Source organism: Hypanus sabinus, chromosome 9 (genome assembly GCF_030144855.1).
Source record: "Hypanus sabinus isolate sHypSab1 chromosome 9, sHypSab1.hap1, whole genome shotgun sequence".
Taxonomy (NCBI): domain Eukaryota; kingdom Metazoa; phylum Chordata; class Chondrichthyes; order Myliobatiformes; family Dasyatidae; genus Hypanus; species Hypanus sabinus.
The window spans coordinates 132787311-132805888 of record NC_082714.1 but is presented as its reverse complement, the minus strand read 5'-3'; the positions used below and the strand labels follow the sequence as shown (position 1 = coordinate 132805888).

The window sequence follows — 18578 nt, the reverse complement described above, 5'->3', positions numbered from 1 at the left end:
GACTACTACTCAGTTACAATATAAGGCACTGTTCCTAGGAGCCCACTCTAATAACATAGTGTTCAAGGGTACCGTACAACATAGCAATGCTGGTGGCCTGTCATGTCTTTCACTATTGGCAACTGATAAAGAAAAGTCTTCATTCTGTGACCCTGCAGAAGTGTTCCACACTGGTGAACCAGTTGCCATTAACAATTTCCGAAATACAAAGGGAAACAAGGAATGACCCAGCATTGTCTATGAAATCACAATGCAAGGATGGCCAGCTCATGGTAACCCTGTGTTTCCAGAGTTCTTAGTGAGACAAGAACGACTGACAGTATGTCAAAGGATGCTGATGTGTGGATCTCATGTTGTGGTTCCCTCTAAACTGTGCACCAGGGTGTTAGAAAATTTACCTGAAGGACACCTGGGTACAGTCAAGATGAAGAGTCTTGCCCAGAGCTACATGCGATGGCTACGAATAGATAAACAGATTGAAGATTTGGCTGAAAGCTGTGCCAAAAAGTTAAAAATGCACCCCCACAGGCATCATTACACCCACGGGAGTGGCCATCATTACCATGGCAAAGAGTACATAGTGACTTTACTGCGCCATTCATAGACTCCATGTTTCTGATTGCTGTGGATGCTCATTCGAAGTGGTCTGAGGTCACACTAATGAAGTCAACCACTTCAGCAATGACTGTCTCTGCCCTGAGGACTACCTTTGCCAGAAATAGCTTACTTGAGCAAATTGTGAATGACAAAGGACCACAATTCATGTTAGAAGAATTCTAGTTGTTTATGAAGAAAAATGTAATCAAACATTTCAAGTCATCTCCTCACCACTGAGCAATGAATAGGGTAGCTGAAGAGTTTATCCACACCTTCACGAAGTCCTTTAAAGTGATGGTCAAGGAGGACATTTCTCTACAGCACAAGGTGAACAACTTTCATTTTGTGTTCATGTGATGACAAACCAAATACCTGTAATGTTGTTCATGAGCAGGGATCTGAGATCTCACATAGACCTCCTGAAACCAGATCTACAGAGGGTAGTGCAAAATAAACAGCTCAGCTAGTTGCCAAGCAAAGTAGCAAGAATCTTCGAGATTGGACAGGAAGCCCTAGCGCGTGATTACCGAGAAAACAAGTCGACACCACTGGACCACTGATATGCACAGTGGAATCATACATTGGAGACATTATGTGGACCAGAAACTGGATGCTCAGCTGAATTAACTGCATCTAGCAGGATGAACACGTTACAGCCACCGGACTTGCCTCTCAGTGATGATGTCACTGACAGCAATGTGACACTGGAAAGTGAGAACATTGTCTTAGACAAGACACCTACCAAACCTGATGCCACACCGCGTCCAGAGGCACTATACTGAAAGAAACAGAGCACCACCCAAATGACTGAATCTTTCCAACTGTGAAGTTGTTACGGACTGTTATTGTTGAAGCATGTTCATTTGGAATATGGGTTTATGAAAGGAAAATTTAATGTTTTGTACATATACAGTTTCATGTTGCATTAACCTAAAGGAAGAGGAAGTGAAATGTATGGATCTATTTCTTTTAGAGCAATGACCGCCTCCCCTGCACTACATATTGATCTGTTGTCTACACACATGCATTGTTCTCTCCTCTCTCTTTCTGCAATTTGAATACATCAGTTAAAGCCATCTCCCATGTGCATGCTTTTATTTAATTCATATGTAGTTGTGTACAGACACAACTGTGAGCAAAACTGCCTTGTCAATGTGTGAGGTTGGAGGAAAATGGCCATACTGATTCAAGCTGACAGGAAAGTGACAGTAACTCAGGTAACCATGCATTACAACAGTGGTGTACAGAAGAGCATCTCTGAAGGTACAGCATGTTGAACCTTGAAGTGGATGGGCTACAGCAGCAAAAAGACCATGAACGTACTTTCAGTGTCCACTTTGTTAGGTACAGGAGATAACTAATAAAGTGGTTACTGAGTATGTTTGACTTTCCAAAATACAATACCTCACACACCAGAATTATACCTCATTTGCCATTCCTCAACCCACTTACCCAGCTATCTGTTCAAGGTCCCCTGTAATTTTTGATAATCTTCTTCACTGTCAGTGATACCACCTATTTTAGTGTCATCTGCAAGCTTACTAATCATGCCTTGTACATTCTTGTCCAAGAGCTCCCATGCCAAAGGTATGCTGATGATCCCCAATCAATCCTTCTCCTTCCATTTACATGTATCTCCTATCCCTCAGAATGCTGTCCAGTAACCTTACCACAGACGTGTTTCTTACTGATCTCTAGTTCTCAGGTTTTTCTTTGCTGCCCTTCTAAATAAAAGCACAACATTCATTACCCTTCGATCTTCCAGCACCTCACCCTGGGCTTATGATGATGTAAGTATCTCAGCAAGGCTCTAGCAATTTCTTCCCTAGCTTCCCAAGGTGTTCTTGTGCATGCCTAGTCTTGCCCTGGAGATTTATCTTCATATATTTTAAGACCTTCAGCACTTCTACTACAATAATGTGGACTATTGCCAAGCCAACCCGATAACTTTCCCTAGTTCCTCAATCTTCGTGTCTTTCTCTTTGGTAAAAACAGATGAAATATGCATTGAGGAGGTTGGCCATCTTCTGCAGCCCCACCTATAGATGTATGCAGTAATCTTTCAAATTTAAAGTTTGAGAGGCACTATTTTCTCTCCATTTACTTCCCCTCCCCTCCCTATTTCACTCGCAATATCTATTTGGATTCTCCTTAATCCCCTCTATCAAAGTCATTTTTGTCCTCCTGATGTTCTTCCTGAGTATGTTCCTGCATCCCCATACTCCTCCAGGGATTCACCTATTCCTAGCTTTCTGTCCCTGACCCATGTCTCATTTTTGTTGTTGTTGACTATTTGTGGACCTATAGTACAATCTAAACAATGTGATCATCCCCTTATTTTTTGGCTCCACCTATGTAGCCTCACTGGATGATCCTACAGTAGTATCATGTCTGACCACTGTAGTGACATTCCCCTTAACTAAAAATGCAACTCCTTCTCCTTCCTTTCCTTCACTTTCCGCCCTGAGCTCAATTTTTGTAATGGCTGTAATATTACAAATCAGCATACCTATCCATGAAAAGCATAAACTCCAGAACTGAGGATATAAGCATTAGGTTAGAACACTTCACAGGTGGAAAACCGGGAAAGCAAGAAAGGCAAAAGGAATTTTTTTAAGGATAGATACTAGAAGAGTGAGAAACTGGAAGGCATCACTGCCTGGTATTGGCCAGATGAATTCCATGACATCATTAAAATAAATTAGATGCATCTGTATCAGTTGTGAAATTACCAACTTCCAATAGCTTCTAATTAACATTTGTCATATTAGGAGTACTGTATCAATTATATGAAATGCTGAACTAAATTGGTATCTGCTGTCTTTTTTTAGATCCATATAGCAGTGAGTAGGACAAATGTCAAGCTTTATCTTGACTGTGTGGAGATTGGAGAGAAACTCATAAATGGTCTTGGAAAAATCTCCTCAGAAGGATTTGAAGTGCTTGCAAAACTAGTAAACGTCAGTGATCCTGGTAGTAGTTCAGTGCCAGTAAGTGATAAATGGAATTATTTTAACTTCTTTGAAGTGTTTTACTTTGTTGATGTTTTTGACGTGTTTTCTTTTGATTCCATCTGGTTTTAATTGGTTGTTTAGTTTCAGTTACAGGCATTTGAAATGGTTTGCAATAATTCGTTTGCGGAAATGGATAAGTGCTGTGATCTACCAGCATTGGTAAGTCATAGTAAATAACTTGAGGCATCAGTGTTAAGCCAAAGGATGTTAGCTTCCAAAAGCTCAAGTTTATAAAGGAAGATGACAGGCAAAGTCACACAAAAAATGCAATTTGGTTGTTACTTGAAACTATGATATCAGCCCAGATACTGCCTGCTTTTAAACGTCATGAAATTATTTGTCCAAAGTGGAGCCTTTGTTTAATAGCTCATCTAACAACTGGTTCCTCCAGTGCTTCAGCAGTGCACTGGAGTGCCATTTTAGGTTATGCCCTTAGTTAGAATTTATAACTGTTTGACTGAAATAAAGATGTTGATGCTTGAATCCTTGAAATACATTTTTAATTGCAAATGAATGTATGAAATTAATCCAAGTGGATAAGACATGATTGAGGATCACTTGTACACTTTCTATTCTTTTATAATGGACCCAGGCTCCGTTATTCCTTTTCAAACTATAAAAACAATAATACTCAAAAGGATTTAATTGACATTTCTCTGGAAGTAATGTTGTTTTAATATTTCACTTCCCTACCATAATGCGAAAAAAGAAAATACTGAACTGTGGTCTCATTGGTTATTGTAAGTCATTGATAAAAGAAAAAAAGTGTATACAACCATTTGTTCACAACTTATTATTCTTGTGTTTATTTAAAAGCACAAACATCTAAAGACACGATGGGCCATTTAGCCTAATTCTGCTCTGATGTTTTGTAGTCTTATGGCCCAAATTCTGATTACATTGTAGTAGCACCAATACAAGATAAATCAACTGGACAGTTCCTGTTGTGAATGCATAGATGCGTGCTTTCATGTCAGTTAAAGCAGTAGGATCCATTAATGTGTATCCGTTTACTAACTTCCCAGGGGCGTATTTGTTATTTTCTTGTGTGGAAATCCACAGGCTACAAGCTCATACTGTTGGCAACCAGCTTCTATCTGTCAGTGCAGAAATAACCACTGTGCACGGGATGAGTCATAAAGTCAAACAACATAGAAACAGGTCCTTCAGTTCCAGATGTTCCATGCAGACCAAGATTCCCATCTAAGCTAGTTTCATTTCCCCATGTTTGGTCAATATCCCTGTAAATCTTTCCTATCTATGTGTCTGTCCAAGATCCTTCTAAATGTTGTACATGTACCTGCTGTAATCATATGACTTAATTAGATGTGGAACCAATGTAATGCAAACATCAGAGGCACTAAAGTCAATCATAAAGAAAGAAAATAGAGGGTCATGGTTTAGTACTTTTTTTTAAGGATTATATGAGTCAGCACAACATGGAGGGCTGAAGGGCCTGTACTGTGCTGTAGTGTTCTATGGTTAGACTATAGACAATAGACAATAGGTGCAGAAGTAGACCATTCGGCCCTTTGAGCCTGCACCGCCATTCTGAGATCATGGCTGATCATCTACTATCAATACCCGGTTCCGGCCTTGTCCCCATATCCCTTGATTCCCCTATCCATAAGATACCTATCTAGCTCCTTCCTGAAAGCATCCAGAGAATTGGCCTCCACTGCCTTCCAAGGCAGTGCATTCCACACCCCCACAACTCTCTGGGAGAAGAAGCTTTTCCTTAACTCTGTCTTAAATGACCTACCCCTTATTCTTAAACCATGCCCTCTGGTACTGGGCTCTCCCAGCATCTGGAACATATTTCCTGCCTCTATCTTGTCCAATCCCTTAATAATCTTATATGTTGCAATCAGCTCCCCTCTCAATCTCCTTAATTCCAGTGTGTACAAGCCCAGTAACCTCTCTGCGTAAGACAGTCCGAACATCCCAGGAATTAACCTTATGAATCTACGCTGCACTTCCTCTACAGCCAGGATGTCCTTCCTTAACCCTGGAGACCAAAACTGTACACAGTACTCCAGGTGTGGTCTCACCAGGGCCCTGTACAAATGCAGAGGTATTTCCTTGCTCTTGTACCCAATTCCCTTAGTAATAAAGGCCAATATTCCATTAGCCTTCTTCACTGCCTGCTGCACTTGCTCATTCACCTTCATTGACTGATGAACAAAGACTCCTAGATCTCTTTGTATTTCTCCCTTACCTAACTCTACACCGTTCAGATAATAATCTGCCTTCCTGTTCTTACTCCCAAAGTGGATAACCTCACACTTATTCACATTAAACGTCATCTGCCAAGTATCTGCCCACTCACCCAGTCTATCCAAGTCACCCTGAATTCTCCTAACATCCTCATCACATGTCACACTGCTACCCAGCTTAGTATCATCAGCAAACTTGCTGATGTTATTCTCAATACCTTCATCTAAATCGTTGATGTAAATTGTAAACAGCTGTGGTCCCAATACCGAGCCCTGTGGCACCTCACTAGTCACCACCTGCCATTCCGAGAAACACCCATTCACCGCTACCCTTTGCTTTCTATCTGCCAACCAGTTTTCTATCCATGTCAATATCTTCCCCCCAATGCCCTGAGCTTTGATTTTACCCACCAATCTCCTATGTGGGACCTTATCAAATGCCTTCTGAAAATCGAGGTACACTACATCCACTGGATCTCCCCCCTCTAACTTCCTGGTTACATCCTTGAAAAACTCCAATACATTAGTCAAGCATGATTTGCCCTTGGTAAATCCATGCTGGCTCGGCCCAATCCTATCACTGATATCTAGATATGCCACTATTTCATCTTTAATAATGGACTCGAGCATCTTCCCCGCTACGGACGTTAGGCTGACAGGACGATAGATCTCCGTTTTCTCCCTCCCTCCTTTCTTAAAAAGTGGGATAGCATTAGCCATTCTCCAATCCTCAGGAACTGATCCTGAATCTAAGGAACATTGGAAAATGATTACCAATGCATCCGCAATTTCAAAAGCCACCTCCTTTAGTACCCTAGGATGCAGACCATCTGGACCTGGGGATTTGTTAGCCTTCAGTCCCATCAGTCTACTCATCACCATTTCCTTCCTAATGTCAATCTGTTTCATTTCCTCTGTTACCCTATGTCCTTGGCCCATCCATACACCTGGGAGATTGCTTGTATCTTCCTTAGTGAAGACAGATCTAAAGTACTTATTAAATTCTTCTGCCATTTCTCTGTTTCCCCTAACAATTTCACCCAATTCATTCTTCAAGGGCCCAACATTGTTCTTAACTATCTTCTTTCTCTTCACATACCTAAAAAAGCTTTTGCTATCCTCCTTTATATTCCTGGCTAGCTTGCGTTCGTACCTCATTTTTTCTCCCCGTATTGCCTTTTTAGTTAAGTTCTGTTGTTCCTTAAAAATTTCCCAATCATCTGTCTTCCCACTCACCTTAGCTCTGTCATACTTCTTTTTTTTTAATGCTATGCAATCTCTGACTTCTTTGTCAACCACTGTGGCCCCTTTCCCCCCTTTGAATCCTTCCTTCTCTGTGGGATGAACTGATTTTGCACCTTGGGCATTATTTCCAAGAATACCTGCCATTGCTGTTCCACTGTCTTTTCTGCTAGGCTATCCGTCCAGTCAACTTTGGTCAGCTCCTCCCTCATGGCTCCATAGTCTCCTTTGTTCAACTGCAACACTGACACCTCCAATCTGCCCTTATCCTTCTCAAATTGCAGATAAAAACATCATATTATGGTCACTACCTCCTAATGGCTCCTTTACTTCAAGATCGCTTATCAAATCCTGTTCATTACACAACACTTAATCCAGAATAGCCTTGTCCCTGGTCGGCTCTCGTACAAGCTGTTCCAAGAATGCATCCCGTAGGCACTCTACAAACTCCCTATCCTGGGGTCCAGCACCAACCTGATTCTCCCAGTTCACCTGCATGTTGAAATCCCCCATAACTACTGTGACATAACCTTTGCCACATGCCAATGTTTACTCCCTATTCAACTTGCACCCAATATCCATGCTTCAGTTTGGGGGCCTGTAGACAACAGCTATTAGGGTCTTTTTGCCTTTACTGTTCCTCAGTTCTATCCACACAGACTCTACTTCTCCTGATCCTATGTCCCTCCCCCTTGCAAAGGACTGAATCTTATTCCTCACCAACAGGGCCACCCCACCCCCACTGCCCACATTTCTGTCCCTACGATAGCAAATATACCCTTGTACATTCATTTCCCAGGTCTGATCTCCCTGCAGCCATGTCTCCGTTATCCCAACAACATCATAGTTACCCATTCGCACCTGAGCTTCAAGCTCAGCTGCCTTATTTCTGACACTTCGTACAGATATAGAATTTTTAGCCCACTTCTCCTCTCTCTGTTTAAATTGCTGCCTATTGTGCTTAACCCAGCTCCCTGAACTCCCATCGGGCTATACGCCCCTTGAATTTTGTTGTCCTTCCTAAATTTATTTATTCTTTCTGCACATTTAACTCCATGTTCCATCAGACCATCCCTCTGTACATGTGTCCTCCTTATCACTTGTTCCGCCTCACCTTTCTCTACTACACACTTAATATTCCGGAACGGTGTAGTCTCCACCTGTCCTTTATACTTCATCTCACTATCCTCTCTCATATTCTGGATCCCTGCCCCCTGCAAATTTAGTTTAAACCCCGCCTCCCGAGCAGCACTAGCAAACTTTCCTGCAAGAATGTTAGTACCGCTCCAGTTCAGGTGTAAACCGTCCCGTCGGAACAGATCCCACCTTCCCTGGAACAAAGCCCAATTATCGAAAAACCTGAAGCCCTCCCTCCTGCACCATCCTCTCAGCCATGTGTTAATCTGTATAATCCTTCTGTTCCTTGCCTCATTCACATGTGGCACAGGTAGCAATCTTGAGATTGTTACCCTGGAGGTCCTGCCCTTCAGCTTCTCACTAACTCCCTGAACTCACTACGCAGGACCCCCTCACTCATCCTACCCACGTCATTGGTCCCTACGTGGACCACAACATCTGGGTTCTTGCCCTCCCTCTCAAGAATAACCTGCACCCGATCTGAGATGTCCTGGACCCTGGCACCAGGGAGGCAACATACCATCCGAGACTCCCGATCATCCCCACAAAATCTCCTATCTGCCCCCCTGACTATAGAATCCCCTATCACTACCGCTCTCTTCCCTCCTTCCCTTCCTAGTCAAGGGTCCAACCTCAGTACCAGAGACAGGACCACTGCAGCTTGTTCCTGGTAGGTCATCCCCACCAACAGTATCCAAAACGGTATACTTATTGTTGATGGGAACAGCCACAGGGGTGCTCTGCTCTCTCTGTCTGCTCCCCCTGCCTCTCTTGACTGTCACCCATTTGCCTACCTCCTGTCTTTTCAGTGTGACTACCTCCTGATAACTCTTATCTATCTCTGCCTCTGCCTCCTGAATGACCCGTAGTTCATCCAGCTCCTGCTGCAATTCCCTAACTCAGTCTGATAGGAGCTGCAGCTGGATGCACCTATTGCAGGTGTGGTCATTAGGGACAACTGTGTTGACCCTGACCTCCCACATACTGCAAACGGAGCACACCACTGCTCTAACTGTCTCCCCCATTACCTGATTCCATGGTTCGTATCTGGATATATGTAGACCAATTTCCTATGAATCAGTTGTCAACCCAGTAATGATATCAAGTGCACTCTAATGTGCATGAAATGTCTTTTATGTGCAAATTGCACACAGATCATTTCAAATCTAGGCAGATATATGTCCATGAATTGTTGTTCAGAACGTAACAAGGTTTTCATGAAGTGATAGAAATGATTGTTTAGTTTCATTTCAATAGTTCTGTTTAATGTTAGAGAAATGTATACAATATACATCCTGAAATTCGCCCAAGAAAACAGAAGAGTACCCGAGAGACAGTTAACGTGTTAGAACTGCAAAGTGCCCCATTCCCCCTCCCACGAACAAGTAGCAGCAAAGCAACGACCCTCCCTCCCCCACCCACTTCAGCAAAAAACCATCTGTGCCCTCCACCCACTGAGCATGCAATAGCAAAACCTCCAATGAGACCATGATCTGCTGTACAACAAAAACTAATCGATTACCCGACAATTCGACACACCACTGTCTCTCTTTGTCTGTCTCTCTCTCTTTCTCTCTCTCCCTCCATAATAAGGGAAACAGTGGTGTCCCCATTTCACAGCGAGAGGAGGAAACACAATAAACAACTTTAGCAATGCAATTTTTAAAAAATGTCTCCCAAAACAAGTCCCTGTCAAGCACTGGTTCAAATTCAGATTACTTCCTCACCAGCTCTCGTTTGTCCACTGCCGTTTCCTCCTCCACCATATCTTCTAGCTCTCAATCTCTAATTCTGTCCCTGCACCAATTAGCCTAAACCACTCTTTCCTTTCCACCAAATCCTCAATGCCAGTCTCGGACCCTCTACCCATCAATTGCCCTCTCCATCCCTACAGCCATATGATACAGATACATCCCACACCACTGACCATAAAACTGCAACCCATCTTCTTCAACACTGGTTGTAGCCTTAGAACAACCCCTCAGTGACCTCAGGCTGCACTTCCTTTCTGACTCAAATCCTATGGCACCCAGGCCACTCTCCCCTCCCCCCACCTCTGTTCTTGGACTCACTTGAGACAGTACTGCTGCACCATCAATAACTCTCTCTGAGACGTGAAGATGAGATATCAGCTTTTATTAACTGGAAGAAGGAACAAGCAGTGGTTGACCACCATACTACATCCTGGAGACTGAGGGCCGGGCTCAGACCTCAATCGCCTTTATACCGGGGTCTGTGGGAGGAGCCACAGGAGCAGTCAGCAGGGGGCGTATCCAGACAGGTATATGTAGTTCACCACAAGTACATAAAGGGATGGCCCTCCCCCTATGTGAGGTTGATTCACTGGAGCTTGATGCTGTGGGCAATTTCAACGTTATAAATGGTAGGCCAGTTGTCATGGTAATAGCTCAATGGGGACTTACCACACTATAGATTTAGAGACAAAATTCAAAGCAAACCGGACCCTACTCAATGTTAGGTTAAAAAAGTTTACAGATTTAAGACTAGCCAGTAGATCATAGTAACAGATTTGAAAATTGATCTCCTCAAGTTCTCAGAAACTTTCTGATTGCCTCTCACCTGCCATGTGAAGGTTTGCCTTGGGGTGTTTATGCATCACATTTCATGGATAGCTGAATAGATTCACAAAAGTTTGCTAAAGAAGATTAATAGAATTCTATTAATGGCTTCTTTACCATTTCGGATTTGCATGTCTATGTGATCCATGAATTATGATAATTGAAGTATTTTCCTGATTTCAGAGAGATGCTGTGAAATGTCCCCCCCGTGCTCAGCCCTGCACTTGCTCAAGGGCAACCAAAGGAAGATCGGGTCCTTCAGGACTACCAGTGAGTTCATTGTACAACACAGTGTCTTAGCTATAAAATAGAGGTGTAAAAAATAGTATAGGGGAGACCAGATCAATACAATTAGGCAACATGATAAATGGAATAAATATTATTGTTTTGGGAAAGATAGATAATACATATTTTATAGCTTTAACTCCATATGGCAGACCTGGAATGGGTTTTTATGTCTGTTTGTCAAGGGCATGATAAGTACTCAAACTCCTTATAAATATCAATCTGTTGCAGTCTCTTGGAGGTTAGAAGTGGTCTAACTTTAATGGGAGAAAAATGATTTGTAAGCAGGAGGGTCACATCTTAAATTTGTCTTTGGGCCTCTTTGGATTAAATCTGATAAACTGCAGTCCAATGAGTCATTTGAGTACAGTTCACTTTCCTGGACTCTTTAATTTCAGGCAGGGGTGGGATGGGGTGGTATGCCGGTCATGAACGAGGGACCAGTACGGTGAAAATAGTGGAAGCTCATCTTCATTTGTGCATTCTCCATATTGTGGTTCATTTCTTCCATGAATATTTTCAGCTTCATTCAAAGACTGAACTTACACCACAGCAGTGAATGAAAAACTAATCAGATTTTGTGCTGTATCTTTCAGTCTCTCTTACATATATTATTGCTACCTGAAATAAGATTACCTGATTAAATTAATGGTAGCCTAAATGCTTTACCTCAGCACCATTATCAACCAATAATCCCATAATCCCACATATTTTTAACATCCCAAAAGTTATCTAACTGGGACTTGAATATATCCAGAGGCTGTACATCTGCAGAACTTTGGGAAGAGAATTCCAGAGATTTATCATAAACTGAGTCATGGAATTTCCAACAACACACACAAAATGCTAGTAGAACACAGCAGGCTAGGCAGCATCTATAGGGAGAAGCGCTGTCAACGTTTCGGGCCGAGACCCTTTGTCATGGAATTTCCTCTCATCTCAGTTCTGAATGACTAAGCACCTATCTTGAGACTGTGACCTTTGTTTTTAAATGCACAGGTCAGTGAGACAAGGGAAAGAGTCTCTGTTACACGCTCTCCATTGCAAGTATTTCAGATTTATTTTTGACTTAGATTACGTGAAATATGCAGTAGGTCAATGCAGAAGTAAAATTACTATAAGTTACAAAAATAAATAAATAGCTCAAAAAGGAATAATAAAGTAGTGTTCATGGGTTCATGGACCATTCAGAAATCTGATGATGTGTCTGACGCGTTGAAGCCAAATATGAAGCTGTTTCAGAATCACTGAGTGCAGGGTTTCTGGCTTTTGTACCTTCTCTTTGATGGTAGTAATAAGAAGAGGGTATGTCCTTTATAGTCAGTGTCCTTAATGATAAATGCCACTTTCTTGAGGTACTGCATCTTAAAGATGTCTTTGATGGGAGAAAGGTTGTGCTCATGATGGAGTTGACTAAGTCTACAGCCCCCTGTGGCCTTTTGCAGTCCTGTGCATTGGAGCATCCATGCCAGGTGGTGATGTAACTTCTCAGAATGCTCTACACTGTACATATTTAGAAATCTGTAAGAATTATCTTTGAGGTGTTAACCCTCAGTGAGGAGAAGATGCTATTTCCGATCCATACCGACTGTGGTCTCCCAATAAGGGATTTGAGGGTCCAGTTGCTGAGCGTGGTTCAAAAACCCAGGTTTTGAAGGTAGATGATTAGTACTTGGGGGATGATGATATTGTTACTGTAACCAATAAAAAGCAGCTTAACATTTGTTTTGTATTTGTTTAAATGCTCCAAAGCAGAGTAGACAGCCAATGAGATTGTCAGAAGGCAAACTATAGCAGGTCCTGGTCCCTGCTCAGGCAGGAGTTAATTCCAGTCATGACCAACCTCTCAAAGCTCTTCATTACAGTAGTTATGAGTGTTATCAGGCAATAGTCATTGAGACAGCTCAACCTGCTCTTTTTGGGCACCGGTACAATTGTTGTCCCTTTGAAGCAGGTGAAAACCTCAAATGCATCAGTGAGAGGTTGGACGTGTCCTTGAATACTCCAGCCTGTTAGTTTGAACAGGTTTTCAGTACCCAGCTAGGCACATCTTCAGAGCTGTGATGCCTTGTGAGGGTTCTGGATTTTCCAACATCATCTCTGAGACAAGTGATCACAGGGCTGCCAGATGCTTTGGGGACTCGCAAAGATGTAGTGTTAGTTCTCCTTTCAACGTGTGCATAAGGGGCATTGAGAGTGAATCATCACTGATCTTTGTGCTGTTAAGTTTCTCTGGTAAGACATCCTTATTCTTGTACTGAAATCCTCTTGGAATAAAAGCCAACAAAAATTTCTGCCTTCCTATTTGTTTGCTTCTAGCTGCATCTTTCAGTGATTCATGTACAAGAACACCCAGGGACACTCAGACAGACTTCAAAGCCTTATTGTTTAGAAAAAAAATCTGTGTTTTCTCCTTTCACTTAAAATTTTAACCACACATTTTTCTACATTTTGTTCTACCTGCCATATCCTTGGGCTGCATGCACTTTACAGAAAGTCTTCTGAAGGTCCCAGTAATTACAAGCTCAAACATGATTTCCTCAATGTAAATCATATTGCTTCTGCCCAATCCTATTATTACTTTCTAAGTTAATACTGCTAAAACCTCACTAAAAACACAAAATGCTGGCAGAACTCAGCAGACCCGACAGCATCTATGGGAGGAGGTAATAACAACGTTTCGGGCCGAAACCCTTCATCAGGAGTGATGTAACATGGGATGGTCAAGGGGGGGATAAGAAGTGGGGGGAGGGATAAAGTAGAGAGCTGGGAAGTGATAGGCTGGAGGGAAATGGGCTGGGGGAAGGTGGAGAATTATAGGAAATAAAAGAGAAAGAAAGGTAGGGCTGGGGGAGATTATAGTGAGGGGGGAAGAGAAAGAGAACTAGACTGAAATAATAGATAGGGATGGGGGTAAGCGGGGGACAGGGGTATCAATGGAGGTCTGTGAGTTAGATGTTCATGCCGGCAGGTAGGAGGCTACCTAGGCAGGAGATAAAGTATTGCTCCATCGACCTGCGCGCAGCCTCATCTTGACGGTAGAGGAGGCCATGGACAGACATGTCGGAGTGGGAGTGGTCTGTGGAATTGAAGTGTGTGGTCGCAGGGAGATCCCGCCACTGCTGGAGGACCAAGCGCTGGTGTTCGGCAAAACGGTCTCCCAGTCTGCGGCGGGTCTCCCCAATGTATAGATGGCCACATCGGAGCACCAGATACAGTATATCACCCCAGTTGACTCGCAGCTGAAGTGGTGCCTCACCTGAAAGGACTGTCGGGGGCCTGGGATGGTGGTGAGGGAAGAAGTGTGGGGGCAGGTGTAGCACTTCTTCCGTTTGCAGGGATGAGTGCCCGGAGGGAGGTCCGTGGGGAGGGATGGGGGGGATGAATGGACAAGGGAGTCGCGTAGGGAGCGATCCCTGCCGAAAGCCGAGAGTGGGGGGGAAGAGAAGATGTGGTTGGTGGTGGGATCACGTGGGAGGTGGCGGAAGTTACGGAGGATTATATGTTGATCCTCACTACATGCTTCTTATGCTGCCCATATCATCACTGAGTTTTATTGTATCAGCACAGGTACAGATAGAACACAAAACATAGAACAGTACAGCGCAGGAGCAGGCCTCTTGTTCCATGATGCATGTGCGAAGCATATGCAAAGTATGATTAATTCCTTCTGCCTCCATATTCCTCCATTCTCATAATCATATGTCAGTCTAAAAGCCTCTTGAACACCACTCTCAGTCTGTAATGAACCCACATTAATTTTTTCTGAATCTTCTCTTTCTTACATATCTACAAATCTTGTGCAATCTGTTTATTTCTTGTTACTTTCATATTTTTCTATTTTACTTTTCCCTTTCTGTGTCAGTTCCTTTGCCTTCTGTCATGTTTTCTTGAATCAGAATCAGAATGAAGTTCATTATCACTGTCCTATGTCACGAGAAATTTGAAGTTTGCAGCAGTAGTAGAGTACAAAGACATAAACTCACTACGACTTAAAAAATAAACAGTAAGAGAAAGAATAATCATGAATAGAGCATGTCATTTACTTAGGAGCAGGGGGAGAGGCTCCTTTATTATCACCTGGATCTTTTTAACAAGGAATCTCAGACAGTTTTAGAATGCTTCTGATGGACAGTAATGTAAGAAGGGGTCATGAGCATTGGATACGTTGACATTTGTAGGGTTTTAGATTAATTGCTTTAAGCTTGGTGACCACTTGCCAAACTTTCCACTTCTGTTCTCTTTGGTGACTCTCATCCGGGGTCAATATGGCTTCCAAGTTCTTCTTGGAAGCAGTAGGTTGTACAAAGACTATGTAACTACCATTATTGAATTAGCTAGATGGCTGTTGTACATATAATGTTTGAGCTTATAGACCTATGAAAATGTATTGTTTCTTTGTTGCTGCTTTTGAGTGAGTGCATTTGCAAAAAGGCTGAAAGATCTTAATGTTGCTCAATCTTCCTGTGCCAGAATCACTATTGATAGCACTGTTGTCAGCAGAAGGAGGTGCTGTAAGTTTCATTTGATGGTATTAAATTGAAATCTTGACACCCGTGCTCAAACTGCCCAGACAACTGACGGGGAGGAGAGGGGTCCATGACAATTTTGAACAGGATAAGTGAGAGTGAATCACTCTGTTTACTTCTGGTCATGAATAGTCTTTAGCTAAGTTTTGGAGCATGAGATCATTGTAGGCTGTCTACATTTCATGAAGTTTCTGCGGCCTGTGAACATCACTCCTTCCAGATAACCTCTAGGTTATCAATGTATCATTTTGCAGATCTTCTATGAGTTTGATGAAATTCTTTTCTGCATCATTTTTGACTGAATCAAATACTTTGACCAGATTCACAAAGACTATTATTAGTTTCTGTTATTGTGTTTGGCTCCTTTTATGAGTTATTTATGTATGTATTTATCAGTGCCCTTCCAGTCCTTCGAACCATGGCTCCCCAGCATCTCGCGACAAAACTGACTAACTCTAACGTAATCACAGGACAATTTTCAATGACCAGTTAACCTATGCAGTATGTCTTTGGACTATGGGAGGAAACCAGAGGACCCAGAGAAAACCCACTCATTCCACACAGAGACATACAGAGGCTTCTTACAGAACAGCACTGGAATTGAACTCTGAACTCTGGAGCAAGCCAAGCTGTAATGGCTTCACTACCGTGGCACCCAAAGGTACAACGATTTTTTTTACGATCATGATATTTTTGTCTGGCTTTATGGTAACAAAGCCCAAACATTTTGACTTCATGATCTCAGTGAGACTCATAAGACCATAAGATATAAGAGCAGAAGTAAGCCAGTCAGCCCATCGAGTCTGTGCCACCATTTAATCATGGGCTGATACAATTCTTCCAGTCAACCCCACTCCCCTGCTTTCACCCCATACCCTTTGATGCCCTGGCTAATCCTATCTATCTCTGCCTTAAATACAGCCGATGACTTGGCCTCAACAAATTCAACAGACTAACCACCCTCTGACTAAAGTAATTTCTCTGCATCTCAGTTCTAAATGGGTATCCTTCAATCCTGAAGTCGTGCCCTCTTGTCCTAGATTCCCCTACCATGGGAAATAACATTGCCATATCTAATCTGTTCAGGCTTCTTAACATTCAGAGTGTTTCTGTGAGATCTCCCCTCATTCTGCTGAACTCCAGGGAATGCAGCGCAAGAGCTGCCAGACATTCCTCATATGGTTTACCCTTTCATTCCTGGAATCATTCTTGTGAATCTTCTCTGAACCCTCTCCAATGTTAGTATATCCTTTCTAAAATAAGGAACCCAAAACTGCACACAATACTCCAAGTGTGGTCTCACGAGTGCCTTTTAGAACCTCAACATCACATCCCTGGTCTTATTTTCTATACCTCTGGAAGTGAATGCCAACATTGCATTCGCCTTCTTCACCACTGACTCAACCTGCAGGGTAACTTCTAGGGTATCTTGCACAAGGACTCCCAAGTCCCTTTGCATCTCTGCATTTTGAATTCTCTCCCCACCTAAATAATGGTTTGCCCATTTATTTCTTCCACCAATGTGCATGACTATACACTTTCCAACATTGTATTCCATTTGCCACTTCTTTGCCCATTCCCCTAAATTATCTAAATCTCTCTGCAGGCTCTCTATTTCCTCAACACTGCCCTCTCATCCACCTATCATGAGTAAATTTAGCCACAAATCCATGAATACTGTAGTCCAAATCATTGACATACATCGTAAAAAGAAGCGACCCCTGTGGAACTCTACTGGTAACTGGCAGAATAGGATCCCTTTATTCACACTCTCTGTTTTCTGCTGACCAGCTAATGTTCCACCCACGCTGATAACTTCCCTGTAATTCCATGGGCTCTTATTTTGCTAAGCAGCCTCATGTATGGCACCTTATCAAAGGCCTTCTGAAAGTCCAAGTACATCGTCTACTCCTTTGTCTACCCTGCTTGTAATTTCCTCAAAGGATTGCAATAGGTTTGTTAGGCAGGATTTTCCTTTCAGAAAACCATGCTGGCTTTGGCCTATCTTGTCATGTGCCTCCAGGTACTCCATAATCTCATCCCTAACAATCGATTCCAACAACTTCCCAACCACTGATGTCAGGCTAACAGGTCTATAGTTTCCTTTCCGCTGCCTCCCACCCTTCTTAAATAGCGGAGTAACATTTGCAATTTTCTAGTCATCTGGTACAATGCCAGAATCTATCGATTCTTGAAAGATCATTGTTAATGCCTGCACAATCTCTCCAGCTACTTCCTTCAGAACCCAAGGGTGCATTCCATCAGATTCAGGAGGTTTATCTACCCTCAGACTTTTAAGTTTCCTGAGCACCTTCTTAGTCATAATTTTCACTGCACAAACTTCACTTCTCTGACACTCTTGAATGTCTGGTATACTGCAGATGTCTTCCACTGTGAAGACTGAAACAAAATAAGCATTCAGTTCCTCTGCCATCACTGCATCTCTCATTACAATATCTCCAGTGCCATTTTGTATTGGTCCTATATCTACCCTCGAGTTTCCTTCTGCAAGTTTTAAAAAGCTCCCCAATCCTCTATCTTCCTTTTGACTCATTGCTTTGATCTTTGTGTCATGACTGAACTTAATTGGCCCATTGTCAATGCCCTACTTATTGCAAGGCTTTTAATATATCTGCATCCTCAGTATTGGATATCAGTACCACCCTGCATTTTTTTCAAACTTTCTAGGGCGGGCATCGGTATGAGCGTGAGGGTGAACTTCACTGACAATGAGCTTTAGATCTTCTCATTTTGTTGGGACCTGGAGTGCCCAATCCCTCCATCCCTCAAAGGGCTTCTACCATCTATTTCTTGTCTATTGACTTAGGATGTAGAACACAGAAGAGTACAACACAGGAACAGACCCTTTAGCCCTCAATGTTGTGCCAAACCAATTAAAATAGTGATCACATAGCCAAGTAAACTAGTCTCTTCTGCCTAAACAATGTCCATATTATTCCATTTTTCTTACATTCATCT

The 18578-nt window shown here is 42.6% G+C and overlaps 1 protein-coding gene across 2 annotated transcripts in view; it reads left to right on the top strand.

The window, feature by feature from the left end:
• The window catches only part of LOC132399817 (collagen alpha-1(XIV) chain-like), a 180386-nt gene that overhangs the window by 139283 nt on the left and 22525 nt on the right, over nucleotides 1–18578 (top strand). For both annotated transcript variants that reach the window (XM_059980600.1, XM_059980599.1), the window contains exons 34-36: nucleotides 3429–3587; nucleotides 3693–3770; nucleotides 10969–11055. In XM_059980600.1, the coding sequence (XP_059836583.1) occupies nucleotides 3429–3587; nucleotides 3693–3770; nucleotides 10969–11055 (324 nt within the window). The remainder of the gene's footprint in view (nucleotides 1–3428; nucleotides 3588–3692; nucleotides 3771–10968; nucleotides 11056–18578) is intronic.